Consider the following 18,658-nt stretch of genomic DNA (forward strand, 5'->3'; position numbering starts at 1 on the left):
AATTTATGTAATTAACTTGAACATTTTTAGCATAATATGCTTGCTTAGAGATTGAACTTTTTTTGGTGGGGGGATTAGTGATATCTTTGTCTTACTACATTTTAGGATGCAAGATTACTGTTTCATAAAAAATCCCTGTCTAAAGACAACATTCCAGAAGTAAGTAAATTCACAGATAGCTATGCTTGTTCTTACTGTAATAATAATGTTTGGATATGGGTTTTAGATTAAGTGTAATCACTAGCTTTCAGATCATGGAAGTACATTAACGTTATTTAAATCTACCATTTGAAGTTCAGAGGTTACTTTCCAGAGTTAGGAGCAAAGGCTGTCCAGATTTTCACGTAGACCTGCTACTTGACCTTGGAGTTGGCCTAGGTTTCATGCCTCAGTTTCCCTGTCTGGTAAATATTTTCTTTGCAAGTTCTAGTTAGTTAACAGTGGTGGTGTGAGGCTTAATTCGTGCTTGTAAATTACAGTGATCCACTTGAGTGGCAGAGACCATATAAATCCATACTGCTTCTAATAGTGGAGTGTCAAGTCTTTACATCTCTGATCTGAGCAGAGTGGAGATGGAAGAAGAAACAGGCTTCTATTCCCCACTTCCCTGAACACAAAGAACTGAGTACAAGAGAAATAGTAATGTTGACCTTTGTAGATATGCTACTTAACGCTTTTTTTAACTGTATTCTGACTCAAATCTTCAATTAGTATGTACTATTTAAACAGATAAAAGCACCTTAAATGATTAAAAAAATTCTTGTAGTATGAAAGAAGAAGATTATTTTGTCTGTCTTTTATTAAAGTGATCCGACAAGTTGTTCGGGGAAGGGTGTTTTTGCAATTCACATTCTTTCTGTTACCTCCATTTAGAGTGCTAAATCTGACGTGTTTGCTTTGGAGAAGAAACTAGAAAAGCGAAAAGCTGAAAACCAGCCTATTACAGATGTCTTAAAACAACTCATACACGCTCTTTGTGAAGAAGAGGTATCTCAAGCAATGCAGAGATAATTGGAAACACATAGCTATATTTTTAAAGGGACATAAATGACGGTATTATGGAAAGACATAGTTAAGCAAAGACAAGTGCAGTGCTTGAGGTTTCATGGCTTGATGCTTATAAATCAAACATAAGTGCAAAAAGCAATTAAATCAAAAGGTTAACTAATTTCAACAACACCTTGAATGGCATGTTTTGGGGTTGCTGAAGTTTGTTTACAATAATCTGCAAAGTGAATGATAGTAACAGCTGTGATAGGTTTATCATACATGCCAAATGTCCTTTCAAGCCATGGCTCCGGTCTCTTATATCTAGATTGTCAAGCAACTGATACATGCACTAGTCATTTGCAATTCAAATATTACTAGGTTGTTAATGCAGGGATTGAAATTCCATTTTCCTGCAGGAGGAAAGCTCTTCTGAGATAAAGGGTCTCTTGCCTTCATTCGGCAGGCGTCCAGCTGTAGTTTACATTCATTTAGTATGTGTCTGTAATTTGTGGGGTATCACCACACTTTTATTCAGTTTCTTGTTCAGTATGATCCTGCCTATAAAGCTGTATATATAGGAACGGTAACAGTCGTGCAGATGATAGCACAATATTCTCTGTTGCTAAGAATACAATTTAGCAAGAGTGATTCTCAGCTGTCTGTCTCTATGATTTTGCATATGAAATAAGACTAGAAGCAAACACCATTGTAAGTTCAAAGTGGTCAAATGTATGAATAGGAAGGTATAAAAAAAAGCTTTCTATGGGATCGTTAAGTAGTTTTTTATTCTTTTGAAAGTAGTTTTGTTGTGTGTTTGGCAGAGTACCAGGTGAAAATTGTTATGAATTCCAAATAAATAAGAACTATTTGGGAATTTGGGTTAATCATGTTTCTGGTGTCTGTCTGGATTAAAAAATAAAAAAAGTTGTACATTAAAACATGCTAGAAATATAAACGTAAAGCAAGAAAAATTATTTGGAAATCTACTCTCAAGTTAATCTAAAAGGTGTTTAAAAAAATATTAATTTCTGCAAAATAACTTTGACTTAAAATTTGCTAAAGCACTACAGCACAGTGTTTTCAGATGTGATCTTATACTACTAAAAGCACTAAAGCAGTCATGTAACTGCACACTGAACATATAAGAATCATAATGTCATATTGACTTTTCCTCTAGTTCACATCTTTGCTTTGTTCCTTTTTTAGAATATGCAAAAAGCCCTTGAAGTGAAAGCCAAATACGAACCGGACATGGTTGTCGGTGGCTATGCAGCCTTAATAAATTTGTGCTGTCGACATGATAATGTAGAGGAGGCAATGAACCTGAAAGAAAAAGTGTAAGTACACCGGCACTGAAACATGTCACAGAGATTTATGCTGATACATAGACCTTGTTGAATTAAGTAGGTTGAGTATTAACCCCCTCATCCATTTTTAATTAGTTTTCCCCACCAATGTATGTGCATTTAAAACAGTCAAGGGTGTGGTTTTCTGAAACAAAAAATTTGCTTTGTATAATTGAACATCAGAAACAGTTACTTTGGTCAGTAATTATCTATTTTTTTTTTTTTTCTAAAAAAGGCAAATTGCTATGTAGGATCTATGTTGTTTTTATTTTAAGCATACATAGTGTCTAAATTGAAGTTTGGCTTAATTTAAGGGGGGAAAAAAGTACCTGTCTTGTGTATTACAAAGCACCTAGAATGTGTTTAGAATATGCTGCACCTATATTGTCTTTAGAATAGCAGTGTTTCTGAGTGACATTATTTTAAGACTGTCAACAAGCATTCTGCTTTAATTTTTTATTTTCAGAGCTTTTTATCTTGGCTGTGAAAATTAGCTCCCAGCTAAAACATACTATGGATGACTTATCCCAGAGCAAATTCTTACAGATGATCTTTCTGTTTGCCCCTTCCCTTTTTTCCCTTGAAAGCCTCCTTTTGGTCTGATGCTACAGTGAATGTAGAACAAGTTATGCGATACTTTCAGGTTCTATCTCTCATATGCACTTACAAAGTACTTGCTTTGGTGTTACAGTAGGTTAGCAGGCAGGTGTTCGTTACACCTTGCTAGTGTTTGAAATTATGTGAAATGATTGAGCTATGAATATCAAGAAATTTGCTACTTTGCAAATAACGGTAGTATACTGTTTTGGGCTGTACTACCGCTCACACAATCCCCATAGTGAGCTTGCATGAAGTAATATTGAGTCTTGTAGTGGAGCTTCACTGCAGTAGCACATTTTTACTGATCTGCCTCAAGCGTAGTGTAATACTGCTAAGAAGTGACTCTTTTTGAATTGTTCGGAAGAGAATCACCAGAGAAGGAATTAATTTTAAAACTTCCAGAAAAAACAAAGAAAACAAATACGTAGCAGAGACTTCAAAAGAGTAGCTTTTAACTTGTTACTATAGGCAAATAGTTTCATATTCTTTATCAAAAAGAATATAGCCCCACCCCAGTCATGTCGCCTGAGTTTTCTTCCCAAGCTTCTGAGAAATACTCCATTTTATGCAATAACTACTAAATAATTAATTAAACCATTTGGCTCTTTAAAATATAACTTTTGGGTTTGGGGAGTGGGAGGGTGGGTGGATAATATTTTTAAATCACATTTTAATGGTGCATCTTTTGAAGTCTTATCAGATTTTTCCTTTAATACTTATTATAACTTTTAGCTGTCAATGCTGTTGCTTTGTTATGTAGTTTTAAAAACAGATCTTTAAGTTGAATCCATAAAATGTGAACTTCTGTTGATACAATTCTTAATGTTTTAATTTCTAGCTTCCCTAGGAGTTCACCTGTTGCTCTTGACGCTGGAAAGTACGTAGCACTGGTAGAGGTCTTAGGAAAGCATGGTAGACTAGAAGGTAATCCATTTGCTTTCATTGTGTTTTTCTGCTATATAATAAAGGTATCTTGCCTCAAGAATAAAAACGTGAGTTGATATTAATGGTATATCATGTCCTGAAAAGTGCTTGAACATTTTGCATACAAATTTGCATGTGAATTCAACCAGAGATGCTTGGACAGTGCAGGCCATTAGTTTTAATGGATTGGCAAGCTTGTCATTTACATTTGCACAGCTCAGTGCTTTTTGCATTTCTGCAGCTAGTTTTTATTAGCATTGCTGTTTGGATTGAGTTTGAAGATCATGACTTATGGCACAAATTGCGTATGTGCCTAGACTAATGGCTTTGTTTTTGCTTAAGAAGGTCTGAAGGCTGAACATAAAACCTATAAACATAACCTTCTCATAAGAGCCAAGCACTGCAAAAAAAATCATTTAACTTTATAAAAAGTATATATTTTTCTGTTAGTATTCTTTTATGTGTTTGTTATTGAATTTTAGAGTCAATCTGTCAAACTGCCTGGGAATTTTGGCTTTTAATAAGTGTTCTGCAAACCACCTATTTGGTATTTCTAGATGTTTGCATTAAACTGTTAGCTCTTAATTTCTGTAATTTAGTCTAATACAATTCTATAATTTACATGATTTGGTTGATCTTTAAAAGAACTGTCATCAACTTTAAAAGGTGATTCTGAATATTGTTTTCTGTGATTTTGTAGAAGACTTAACACCGTAAAAGCATGGTCCAAGCCTAGACGCAAAATGTTATGGTTTTATATAAAACACTATACGATAAAATAAAAAAGCTAATGTAATTTTTTTTTCTTATAAGATCTTTCTTTGAAATTTGTCTTGGCCTCTTATTAAGCTTACTGTTAGAAAAATGCTTAACAAAGCTGACATTTTCCAAATCATAATAAATCAGATCATGACCACCTCTACATTAAAGCAGTTTGAAAAGATTAGCTTGCTTTTAAGAGCATAAATGTCCCTCGGAAAATAAAACAGTTCATAAACGTAGCCAAATGTAAAGTGGTCAAAACATTCTGTCTGTGCAATAATTAAGAACATTATAAAAATGCACTTATTCCATATACCAAAATGTTTGTTTCTGCCTTACTAATGAAGCTTAATGAACCTAATGTTTTAACATGCAGTCTGTTAGAAAGCTTTCATTGGCTCTCCTTGGCTAATTAGTATCGACACAGCAAACAGGCCCTATCGGTATCAGACCATTAGTCTGGCTGTATATACAGTGTAAACATATCTTTATTATCTGGCCTCGTGACAAGCCATCTGCTGAAGAAACAATGGAGTGATTTAGCAGATGTTAGCATTGAATGATAAAAGCATCCATTTAGCAGAATCTTGCAGCTATAGGGCAGACTATACAGGGTTATGTGGTGCAGAGTGGGCACACAGTTCCTATCTATAATTTGTAGTCAAAGTTGCAGCAAAATGATAAAACCATGCTATTGTGGATTTATAATTGTAGTCTCGTTTAGAAATGCAAGTAGTAATTAACTTGAAATCGGCATTATACGCCAGAATTTACATTCCTGCTGGGTTTGAAATGCTGTTTTAATAGCAGTTTGTTTTCCCTACATGAAATTACCTAAGGGTCTTTTGTGTTGTTTCATTGTAGATGCTATTAACATTCTAACGGAGATGAAAGAGAAGGATGTTCCTATCTCAGACAGAACAGTTGCATCTTTTTTCCGCATTCTTAATGCCGCTGCCATGCGAGGTGAAGTTGAAACAGTGAATCGATTACACGAGACCATTGTGAACCTGGGGTTGGCAGAAACTGCTGTCCTTCATTCCCCTCTGATTACAGTTCACCTTGAAAAGTAAGCTATGTTTGGGCTTCAGAGGAAAGAAGTTATGATATGATATTTATTTGTGTTAGGACCTGTGTATGCTATACACAGCTGCACATTCACGTTTGAAAGTGCTCATGCATGTAAACATGCACATGTGCACCCACGTATAATACTTAAGTGATCTAGGAATAGTAATTAACCAATATGTTTTCTTAAGTTAGATAAGTCTGGTTTTATCACTTATACATCACGTCATGGTCTCTGGGAACAGCAGCTGTGCTTCATGGACACATCAGAGATGAAGTGGCTATATATTGGAATATGTGTATGAATTAGTTGGTCCTAAAGTCTGTTTGACAAGATAGCTCTTCAGAGCATGATATGTATATTCTCAGCTCTTGTGGTTAAGTAGTATGTGTTTTCCCATCAAAACAGTGTTATTTTGCTGTGCCATCTCAGGTGAGTTGAAGGGCGGTTGTTGAACATTGAACTTTTTTTAATTCACATAATTAAAATCATTTGATGTTATTGCCAATAGTCTGCTATTTTGCAGAATTTAAAATTCAAGGAAAGTACTGTCAGGTTTGCTTATTGTGATTTTTTTTTTTCCCCTCCCCCTGCCTCATATATACTTTTAATACCATTTAATAGAGAAAAGGAAGTTCATACATTCATTCTGGCAGGAAGTATCTGTAATTGCATGCGTCATGTTCCTTTGCATAAATTTTCATTTTTGAGGTGTAGGATATTTGAGTTAATGTACGTATGAACTATATAACAATTTCATACTAAAATTGAGCCAAGAGTCCCTTTTCACTTCCTTTACCATATGCACAATCCTCTTATTTTTTTCTGTCATTTATGTAGTTGCTGGATTTTAATCTCTTGCAGCTAGTGTGATTGATCAATCTCTTGCAGTTTCGTTAATGTATATTAAATGTTTTTGGCTTAAGTATAACAACTAATGAAATAAGTGCATTTTTCATAGTATCGTGTAAGTTGGCGTCAAAGATGCATATTAATGTTTCTGTTAATGTGTAGAGTTTTCTAGTTCTTTTAAGTATTCTGAGTATGCAAGGTCTGTATAATGTTTTCTGTATTCAAATTTCTCATCAAAAAGATGTAACTCTTGGTAGATGCGTGTACATTCTCTTCTAAAAATAGTGTTTTAGTGTAGTGGTCAACAGTTAAGAATATAGTGTACGTCTTTTCAGTCAGCAACACTGCCTTGGTTACATCACAAGACAAGGCAGATGTTTATGAAAGTAATTTAACTGCAATCATATGTAACTAATGTGTCGGAAAAATATCTGATACGCTTTGCAGTGTGCAGTAAGAGCAGCTGCATTTTACATAATTGCTTTATGCACGTTGACATGCAAGCTGTACGTGGAGCTACTTGGGTTCTTTTCACTTCAGAAGGAGTATACGATGATGTAAATAAAGATGTGATCATATATGGATGCAAAGGGGGACAGGAAAGAGTGTTATTTTAGTTTGATTCTACATTTTTTGGGGATTAGAAATGTTTGGTGAAACTTTCTAAAAAGTTGTTGGTTTGTTTTAATAAAGGGATCTGTATGAGACTAGATTTTTAAAGGAGAATAATTCCACACTGTGGAACTCTACGGCTACAAGTCATTGGTACTCACCTGTATAACTCTTACTACATTTCATATATATAAAAATACAATATGAAGTAAGCTCATTTCCTATGGCTTTTTTTGCTGCCGTATGGATGGAGAGACTTGCATCCTCTCCAGTGTCAGACAGGATAGAAGGGGGAAGCTTTTCCCACATAGTTTGCGTGGGAGGAATAACTGAATTTCACTGATACTGATTTTTTTTTTTAATTTATTTTGTCTTGTAGATAGGAGTTTTTGAGTTATGAGTGACTGAAATAAGTGTCAGTCATTTCTTACTGCAGTAGTGCTTACTATTACTCCAGCTCAAGTATCATGCTGAAATGCTGTCATTTAGCTGCAGGTCATCAGCATGCCTCTGAAATTACCTCTGGGATGTTTTTTAATGTTCCACAGCAGTGATTGTGCTAGTGTTTTGTGTTCTTAATTTATTTCAAACTTTTTAATTGCTTGTAAAGGAATCTGATTTGCTTTTGAAGATTTCCACAATTGTAGGTGTAAAATGTTTTCATCTACCCCTTTCCTCTGTACCCCAGTCCTGCATATTCTGAAATTCTTGTTAAGTCTTTGTGCCTGTTAAAAGCGACAATTTGCAGCAGAGCATGGAAAAGAAAATTGTTGATGATGAACAGTGTAACTTGACGAAAGCTAACAAAATCTAATATTCTAGTAGAATGGACATTTTGCCTTTAATATTTTGAGAAATATTTAACTGAAGTAACTGGAAAGAGAAATAATACTATCTTGTTTGTCTTGGTTTCTTTTTACCCTGAGTAAATTTAGGGGGAACCACTTCCTTGCTTTTAATCGTATGATTTTTATTTATGACTCTGAACAGTTTCTCAGGATGGTGAAATCTCATTAAAAATTGAGACAGTCTGCATGTGGAATCTTGGCCTGTCATCCAGGGTGCTAAACCTGCCTTGGACAGTATTACAAAAATCTTAGTTTCTAAAAGCTGCAAGCATGTGAAGAGCTTGTACTTTTTCTTAAAACATTTTGAACTATTGAACTGGTTCTTCCAACTGATAATAATTGGAAAAGGTTGTGTTACCTACCCCATATAAAATTTCTTTACATTATTAAGGATTGTAGTTTTGACTTTTACCTTCTCTACCAACTCTCAGGGGGAAATCTATTTGAACGTGAGTCATTTTACAAAGCGGAAGAGGTTTGTGAAGCTAACCTGCTAAGTGCTATCCGATACTTAGATAATACCTATTTAAAGGATGAGAAATTAACAGATACAGTACTACTACTGATTTTGTTTCTTCTTCCAAGCAAGGTGCACAAGCCAACTTTCGTACAACCAAAATTAGGAATACACATCTTAAAAACTTGATGTGGTTCCTGTCTTTTCATTAACACAAGTTTGTTTCTGCTCTCCTTGAATAATATAATCTCTAAGAAAAGAAACAAAACCAAAATATCTTCAGGTTTGAAATCCACTAATTCCCTGTGTCAGAACCGCCCTTAAGCAGCGGGAAGAAAATTTGCAGGTAAACTATGGAAACATTATGTTGCAGTCTGTATAAAGAAAATATTTTGTGGTTTTAAGTTAGTGAACGCAAGCAGTTAATATCTGTATTTTAAATGATCAAAAGGCTATAGCTGGATTGTGTTTCTTTAAAAGTCATCAGTGTATTTCAGTACAGTGTTGTCAGCAAAGCATTGTGTGCAGGTTTGTGATTAATCTCATATAAACCCATTTTGTTTAGTTTCTTTTGTAGCAGATACAGTGTGAATCCTGTGCCTTGTCAGTTTTTCTTCTGTTGTTTTCAGAGTTAAATTCACCTGTGATTTTGTTTGAGATTATTCTGTAGCACATACAAGTTAATTGACTTTTAAATTTACTTTTAAAAATATGGCCTAATTTAAAAAGATGCCTATTTTTAGTAGGGAAAAATATCTCTAGTGGAGAGAGCTTTTTTCTAACTTTTAGCAGCTTTATTTCAAATATTTGTGTTAAAACTCTTTACGTGTTGCACTGAAATTAGGGATGTTTGGCTCTCTTACTCCATTATTGCAATTAGGAATTTAGCATCATCAGTGCCAAAGGACAAAAGTGTCTCATTTGCCCTGTGGGGACAGGACAGTGATAAGATGATTTTTCGTCAAGGATCATTGGGTCGTAATTAAGTTACATTCATGGCTATTGCTTTTTGAAGGATGATTGGTAAATGACAGGCTTCATGTGCTTGGTACGGACAGTGTTCACTAGGGTTTTTTCTCCCTCTGTCAGAAAATCCTGTTGAGTCTGATAATGTAAATGTGGCATTTTATTCTGAACAAAAGAGCAGGGAAATGAGCTATCTTGTCTAATCATTCAGTTGTTTAACACCGACTTCCAGTTTAGACTCAATTGGCTGGAAAGCACTTGACATGTGAAGTTAGTGCTGTTCCGAACGCATGTTTGAGTAAATTTTAAAGTAAGTGACAGCTAAATTGTACCTAGGGAAATTACAAAGCCTTCAACACAGTTAATTTTTTGGGGAGGATTAGTTGTAATTGCAACACCAGTCTCCTTGAAGATTCCTTAGTATAGCAAATGAACAGAAAAACATTTAGCTCTTTCAAGAGCCCGTTCTCTTTTAACAGAATAATTTTTGTAAAGCTGATTGTACCTTGCTGAATTGACTTCCCTCTACACTAACATCTGCTTCAGATTTGTAGAGAGGGATTTGTTTTACCAGTCTACCCTCCACCCCCACCCCAGAGAGTCCCTTTTTTCTTTCTACTTCTCTAGTGATTTCAGGTTTGAGAGCTTTTCAATCAGTAAACCCCTTAGGTAAATTGCCACTTCACTAAAGCTTTATGCATAATGTTGCAGCACTTCATTCCAATTAAAATCAATATTTGGAGTCTTATTTTTATCAGGCAGACTCTCTGGTTGGGAAAGTTGTTTATTACAAGTAAAAGGGTTAGATTTAGTGCTGCGTTCTTGAAGCAAGAGGGGAGTGGCTTGTTGAAATTGGAAGGGGGATGTTACATCCATGCACGTTATAGCCAGTCCTGCTACAGAGAGCGTGTTCTGCAAACGCGCAGACATCCGAGTAATTCTGTCTCTTCAAATAGCTTTGTGTGAGTAAAATTGCCCACGCAAATATTTTGGAAGATTATGCCTGGAGTATCTTGGACTTGATAGGCATCCTAAACAGAAGCCAAAGGAATCAAAAAAACTTATGATATCGTAACCCTAGCATCAATTTAGTAGAAAAATAATGCCAAAGTAGGACTCTTCTAGGGTTACATAAGGGCCAAGCATTATACAATGATGACAGGCTCCTCCTGTCATTCAAAAAGAATAGTTTATCTTCTTTTTTTAAAAGAACAAGTTTCAATGGGAGGGAAAAATACACCTAATCTTTAAGTGGAACAGGTATTAGGCCTGAACAGATAATATTTGTGAGTGACTTAAAGCTGTAGTATCCGGCCAACTCAAAATGAAACATGGATCATCTGTGTTCACATTTTAAATACTATTTTCTCCAGACTGACACTGGAAATCAGATTTTTCCAGCATGGCTATGAGTATATGGGCTTTATTTCTTTTTTAACTTGATCCATACTAATTAAATAGTAATTTTGGAGCAGGCTTTTAATGTAGTAGTGCAGTAAGCATCCTTTGGGAAGATAAAAGGGTGTTCAACATGCATAAGTTTGTACAGAAAGACTGCCTAATATTTTCAAATATATGGCTGTTAGTTAGCTTAAAATCTTTATGCCTAAATAGCATTTTTTTAAAATGTGGAAAATATTTTTTTGTGCAGTTCTTTTTTTTTAAGTTAGTGAGTCATAACAAGAAACACATTAAAATGTTACCTATACTTGAAATTTGAAGCTTAATTTTCATTGAGCTTTTCTAACAGGATTGTTAAAGGTGCTTACAAAAGTAGTTGCTGGTACTTGGAATTAATTGTGGTTTGTGACAGTTAAGAAATACCGCAGGTTGTTGAGTAAATCATACTAACTCAAGTACAATCATAAGCTTAATGTTTTTTCTTTGCAGTAGTAGTGCAAACAATTTCTTTATAGAGGCTGAACTTTTATATCTTTTATTGTTTTATAGGTGCTTATTACCAGTCTTAAAATTTATGTTTTATAAACACCGTTCTGTAGTAAACCGTGGATGTTGGTTGGTTGCTTGAATGCGACAGAACAAATACATCAGATTTGCATAGATTCAAAACAAATGTCTAGTAAATTAGTGTGTAAGATACTGGTGTCCTTAAATGCAGACTTATTCAGGTGCCGTTGAGCAATAAGTACCAATAACAAGTACAATATTTCCATTTTTGTTATCTCAGTTCTTTGCTGACTTTTTTCTCTGCATAGACAGTATTAATGCCTTCAGAAGTATACATTTAGAGACTAGAAAACTCTTAATGTTCCTGTTTGAATGACATTCCAATTATTCATTCATTTATTGATAGCTTTGACCTAAAAACAGTCACTTTAATCCTTTAGGAATACTGCCGAGACAATACTATGGCTGTTTGAGCATCAATCTGAAAAGCTAGATTTATCACTGAAAACTTTAATTTGAATGTATAAATGTTGTTGTGCCTCCTTAGAAATAGAGTAGTTTTCTGTAAAACTGGTTTTTTAGATGTTAACTGAACTTGCATCTAAAGCAGGAGAAAAATACTGATTATATAAAGCTTTATATCTGTCTATGGTAACTACCATAGTATTTCTCTTTTATGACAGTAATCTAGCCTGCAACATCTACTTGCAGTTTTGAAATTAACCTGTAATTTAGTCTTCACCCCAAATGACAAAAATTCAAATGACTCCATGGGGTGCCAGAAGATGCACTGTAAACAGGGCTCGGTAAGGGGGATAAGGTAGAGATCCATCATCTTAGGTTCATTTTCAGAATGCCAGTATTACTGAACAAAATTAATTCTTCTTCTGTGTTTTATTCTTAAAATTTTTAAAATATTACCCTAGATGAAGATAGTAGTATATAGTAGTCTAGATAGTTCATTCTTGGAAAAAGCAAAATTTGTGCTGCACAAGAAATGCAATGTGAAGAGAGGACATTGGAATTTGACTTGTTTTAACAGTAATATCTTAATTTGTTAAGGTTCAGTTGATCAATAATAAAGTTGCTTCAGGAATGCAAAATCATTATTTCAAGTCAGTTTTTTATCGCCTTCAGCGGCTGCTGCTGCTGATTTATCTTTTTTTTTTTTCAATTTTTTTTCCCCTTACCTATTCCCACCACCCTTTATTTGATAAGCCTTTTGAAATCTAAAATGCAGTCCTATTGACTATTTGGCCACTTAGTATATTTTGTTTGTTTCAATTTCAGTTCAAACCTTCCCCTTCAAAGAATAACTTCACATATTGTTTTACCAGTGTTTCAGTGGTTGTCCTCTGTGGGTTTTGGTTTTTTTAGATTGGGTTGTGATCCTTTGAAAAAGGGTCTGCAGCAGATAATTTAGTTCTGTTAGTTGCACAGTGTAGAATGTTAATTTATATTTGTTGTTATTTTAAGTTCCAGATCTGATTGTTTTTACGGCTTTTCAGTTTTGCATTTTAACTATGTATACTTCTGAAGCTGTTAATACTGTATATGCAGGGGAAAAAAGTCAGCAAAGGACTGAGAGAATAACAATGGAAATATTGAACTTGTTACTGGTACTTACTGCTCAAAGGCACCTGAATAAGTGCATTTAAGGAAATCAGAATCTTATGCACTAATATACTAGTACCATGGCTCTATGTGACATGGATAGACCAGCATAAAATACATTTCAGTACCTTAATATATTGTTGCAAAAATTACATTTTTATTACAGAAAATATACATTGGATTCTGATCTTTACATAGAATGAAAAAAATGCTAGCCCTGCAATTATGACGAAATGGAAATCAACAGATGATTTATAGCTAGTCTGTTAAGGTGTAAACCAGTATAAAACAAGCTAAAGAGCTGTGATTAATAGTTAACTCTGGAGATCTATACTGAAATGAAAATGCTGTGGAAAAATATTAACAAGCTTAAGAATTGAAAATGTGTAAACAGAGACATTTGAAGGTAATATAATGTGTACAATATTACCTACTAACAAGAAAAATACAAGTCTTAAATACAAACTCAAATTTCTGTGGAATTGGAGTTTTGTCACAGTAGTACATTGTAGAACTTAAGAATTTTACTTCAGAAATTAAGTGCATCCAGTGATGAAAAGTATTCACACCTTTGGTTAATTTGTAGTGAGCAGTGGTCATGCAATCAAAAATTATTCAGCCAAGAGGTATAAGCATAAACCTGTAGTTCTGTTTTCATTTTTGTGGCTGTCAAGCATACATGGTATTTGTTTGTAGGAAAACTTTATCTGTTATTTAAAAATAACTGTAGCATATTGGGGGGGAAAAATACACTCTTGGGTTATAGACTGCTGAATGAATTTTCCTTGAAATTTTCAAGACTGAAACATGCACTGCTCCTGCTTGGAACATTGATTGGTTTTATTCTTGTTTTGTTTCATTCCACAAGGGATGACATGCCTGCAGCTCTGGAAGCTTTAATCAACTGTTACAAGAAGTATGGTAAAATTCTTCAGCTTCATAACATCTACTGTAGACTGATAGAAAAAGGGGATGCTGATCTTCTGCAAAAGGGTTAGTTGCATGTAGTCAAATGCTGTCTGGTAATATGTTTTCTGGAGGCTTTTCTTCTGTGATTTATATGTAATTTCTTTCAACTGAAAGAAAAAAAAAATTTATATGTGTAACTTTAAAGCACTTAAATGATGCCTGTGTTCTTCAGATTGAAAATTGGTATTAATTTTAAATGTAGAAGAATCCTAATGTTTGGATAATACAGCATCAAGCTCTCAAAGATGAGTGCTAATACTTGTTCTAGCTACATATATTACTATTAAGAAACAATAGTAACACAACACCATAGTAAAACAACACGTGTTTTTCAAATAGTTGTGCAGTTTAGAAATCCGATGTCTTCACTCTCTACAAGTAGAGAATGCCACTATATAGTCTATTTTGTTAAATGTAATTCAAAATATAGTGCAGATAAACAGAAAAACAATTTAAATATGCTCAACTGCAAGGCTACAATAAGTGGTGTAATATGTTGTAATCATTCCGTGTGTTTCAAAATTTATTTCCCCATAGCTTATTCTTGGAGTTTTGTGATGCTTGGGAAATATTAGTATTAAGAATATGTGACGTATATATTAAAATGCTTTAATATATTTAGTAAGTTACTGAGTTTTTTTCTCTCTTAGTTTCAGATTTTATAAGCAGAGAATATGGTGACATGATGGCTCTTTATGATCTCTTCTTCGCCTTCTTGCAAACAGGAAAATACAAAGAGGCCAGGAAGGTCATTGAGGTGGGATTTTAACTATAGTACTCTAGTCGCGCAGCTATTTAGACTCTTAATTAGAAACATTTAAAGTTTTTAACCTTTAATTAGACTTGTTCTGATTCATGCTAATAGAATTCAGTCCCAATAAAAAAAAAAACCAACCTCGACCAGCTTTATTTTGTATAATTACAGTTCAGAAGAGAGACGGTCTTGTCATATATTGAAATTGTTTTCTTTTTCAAATTCACTGTTATATATCAAAATGATATTTGCATATTAAATATCGGATTGTGGAACAATTAAATTAAACTGGCATTCCTGGGTGTAAAGTTGCTAATCCTCTTTCCGAAGGAATTCTTTGTTCTTAAAAGCACTGGAATTTAATTTGCTGCAGACCATGCTCAGATTTATTTGTAATGCTTGTCTACAAGTTAATCAGCCAAACAAGCGCTGTCTGCTACTGTTTGGCATTTAATTTAGCATTTCTTCTCTCTCTCTCTTTTTCAGGATAGTAAGCAGCTTATAGGAAGTGGTAGGTGACAAACTTGGTCTATTTAGGATTAGTATATTTTATCTAGACTTGATTGAAATTGTGCTTACTGAAATTGATAAGTCAAAGGGGCAGCTGCAGACTCTGCCCGGATTGTGATTATTTTTCTTCTTAACACAGTTGTATGTTTTTAAAATGCTGCATAAGTTTCCCGGTTAATGTGTGGGAGGAGGCATCTTGCAGAAGAAGTAATACTTTGTCCTCATCGTTTTTGTTATGTACATACACAACTCTGTAACCTAATTTGGGTTTTTTTTCCTTCTTAACACAAAATACTCCTTTTTCCTAATTCCCCATAGAATATTTGAAATACCAGTTCTCTACTTGACTTATCTAATAGAATTCTTGCATTTAAAAAAATCTTAACTCAAGATCTGCTTGTTTGTCTGTGGTGGAACAATACTGTCCTGCTGTGGGGTGTGTGGAAATTGCTAAGCACAATGTTGAAGCATTGATATTTTTGTTCTCAGAGGTTTTTTTGGAGCTCCAATCTTAAAATATGGGAGAATAGAAATATCAGTATCTGACAGAAGGTGACACTGAATGGTTGAGTTTTGTTATAATGATTAAAGCATATAGGAGGTAAAAGGATGAAATCCAAGAATTGGAAGTAAAACTAAAGCTATGTGAATAGCACTGGTACTTAGTGTGATTTAGTGGCTGTTTCTTTGATACTGGCATTTAATTTCTGAAAATTTATATTGGTGGCTACAGTTCAGCAGTCATGAATAGGATAGTAAGCAAATTATCAAATTGTTGGGGCTTTGAAACTTTTGTTGTTTTCTTAATAGGTGCCAAATTATCTCCACAAATGCTCGGTATTTAGTGATTAATTATCAATTATTAGCAGCCACAGACAGACACTTAGGCATAAATCTGAACACCCGAGGTATCTGGAGACTAAAAGGAAGTTTTCCTAGCTTTTTATACTATTTAGAATAGATTTTCTTGCTCTTACCCAACTTCTGTGAAGTATGAATTAAAGCTTTGTCTGTGCTGTTGAGAAAAAGAGGTTTTAAATTCTGGAATTTTTAGGAGTATAGGAATTTAGCTAGGAATAATATGCATGTATTTTACCAGTGGATAAACTGGCACAAAATCAATTACTATATGGTGTGTTATATTTTAAGTATGCTTTTATTATGTAACGATATGTTCAGTATTTCCAAAGAAATTTTTTCCACAAAGTGTGTGTGTGGGAATCTTAAAATTGGTATTTTGCTGAAGAAGAAAATAGCTTTTATTGTTTTAAACCACGAACAAGTTACTGTTTGCTTTTCTTGTTTGTTGGGAAGTTGAAGGCTTAATGAATATAATGTGGAAGATGGAGTACACAGTGTATATGTATTCTTTTCTCTAGTCCAGTGTTTTTTGCAACTAAACTACTTCTGTTGTTGGCTCTCTTAGGTGGTTGTTCTTTTTTTCTTATGAAATAATATTCAGTAAAGGTGATCAATTGAGGCCGCTTTCTCTTTTTAGACACTGTTGCATATTAGACGTAGATTACCTTTCAGCACGTACTTTTATCATGTATTGCTGATTGTGGTGGTCAATTGATTTTAGTGATATCATTTGTTTTAAAAGTATCTACAGGGTTAATGAAGAATATCTAAAAGGGTAGTAATGAAGCTGGGAAAAAAATCCTTTAGGACCTAAGGAAATGAAGACCATGGAGGATATCATTGTTTAAATGGGGTGTTACTCGTTGGAGACCACTGCCTCTGCTTGCTCTTGCTATTTTTCGAAATCAGAGGTACCCTAGATGCTTATGTGAAACTTATGGACAACTGCTGCATTGAAAAACTTGCAACTCAAAGCCCCAGGTATAACTCTTAAATCTCAATCTTTGGTAAAATGCAGCTGGGTGACAACAGTGGGAAAGGAAGAAGGGTAAGATTTGAGTGAGATTATAAAAATTAGGTCAGAGTTGTGTATGTACGTTATCCAGTCACAAATGTGTTGTGCATGCATATATATAGATAGATATATATATATATAAAAAAAAGCTTGTGTTTTGGGATATCATAGCAAGAAAGCTGAAAGCTCTGGGGCTCATCTGCTTGCTGGAAGGACAGCAAGACTAAGCAGAGAATGATAGTATAAAAGACAATGGAAAGTGAATAGAAAAGAGAAGAGACAAAGAATGCAGCTCACCAATACCAGAACAAATAAACTGAAGTGTGTGGTAATTTGGTGCTGTGAGTGTCTTTTGAAGCGATGCTAAGTGGAAGAGAAGCTGTGTTTGAGAAGACTGGGGACAGGGTGAGGGGAATGCAGCTAAGTTCTAAGGCTTTACAGAGTTTGGTTCATAAGGTAACAGTTTGCAAGGTTGCTAGACTGCCTTGTTAAGCTTTTGGAAGTCTGTTCTCATTTGTTCTGTGGCAGGTAGCGAGAGAAGAAAGCTCCTCTCAGACACAATACCTCCAAATGAAGTAGCCTGCTCTGTAAAGTAAAAGTCGATTTTATTCTAACTGTGCCTGGAGATACCTAAGCCTTTGAAGTTATGCTGATAGATGGATGTGCTGGTAGATGCTCTTTTGCTTTCCACTGGGACCAAGTTCTACCATTGAGTGCTGTGGTACATCAAAGTGGGATTTAGCCTTCAGTTCTTAATTGCACCTCAACAGATAAGTTTTTTGAGTCCTTCAAAGGCGATCATGTTAAAAAAAAAGTTGGCACATCTCTTGTCTGGTATATAAATGGTAAGAGAACTTTCTAGAGCCTAATTCCCCAAATCCCTCCAATCCACAGCTGCTTACCTGTTGCTAGGGACAATTGGAATTCCCTTATGTCTACTCAGTTGTTGACTGCCACTTTATTAACCTGCTTGAGCTGACGGTTGAGAGGTGAATGGATGTGAAGGTCATCCAGGAGAGTGGGAATGACAAAGAGAATGTTACACCACCTTGGAGGAATTTACTTACTTCCTCCTTCACCTGTTATTCTGTTATTTTGTTTGCATGCTGCATGGAGGTTTAAAGATTTCACTACCTAAAGTAGTTAGAATCTAGTTGTTGTCTGTCATTTTGGTCTAATTTTAATTATTTGATCATCTCTGAATTCTGCACCGAGATCTCATACTTGCAGCTGTTTTGTCTGCGTGATGGTTGAATATTTCTAGACTTGCCCTTTTTCCTTCATTTATATTCATGCTGAATATAATTATCAAAATACTCTCTGAATCTGCATGTAATTAAGCCTGCGTCCACACTTGGCTCTTTCTGGTAGAGTTACAAAACATATATCGTTAAATACTCTAACAGTCCTGCAGCAGAAGTTCAAGCAAGACCTTCTGTAAATCTGCTTAACAAAAGTCTAAACCATGTTTTCATTAAGTAGAAATGTACTACACCTATGGCTAAAGAATGCAAGGTTTTAAACTGGTGTTAAATCCATTTCTGCACTGTATTGATAAAATCATTACACCTTAAACTATATTTCAATGGACAGCAAAATAC

The 18,658-nt window shown here is 34.6% G+C and overlaps 1 protein-coding gene across 1 annotated transcript in view; it reads left to right on the top strand.

Moving 5' to 3' along the window:
* The window catches only part of LRPPRC (leucine rich pentatricopeptide repeat containing), a 90,922-nt gene that overhangs the window by 36,768 nt on the left and 35,496 nt on the right, over positions 1–18,658 (top strand). The window contains exons 19-25 of the mRNA XM_054819245.1: positions 106–159; positions 874–987; positions 2,197–2,327; positions 3,775–3,860; positions 5,487–5,691; positions 13,817–13,941; positions 14,568–14,674. Coding sequence (XP_054675220.1) covers positions 106–159; positions 874–987; positions 2,197–2,327; positions 3,775–3,860; positions 5,487–5,691; positions 13,817–13,941; positions 14,568–14,674 — 822 coding nt within the window. The remainder of the gene's footprint in view (positions 1–105; positions 160–873; positions 988–2,196; positions 2,328–3,774; positions 3,861–5,486; positions 5,692–13,816; positions 13,942–14,567; positions 14,675–18,658) is intronic.

Source organism: Grus americana, chromosome 3, assembly GCF_028858705.1.
Source record: "Grus americana isolate bGruAme1 chromosome 3, bGruAme1.mat, whole genome shotgun sequence".
NCBI lineage: Eukaryota > Metazoa > Chordata > Aves > Gruiformes > Gruidae > Grus > Grus americana.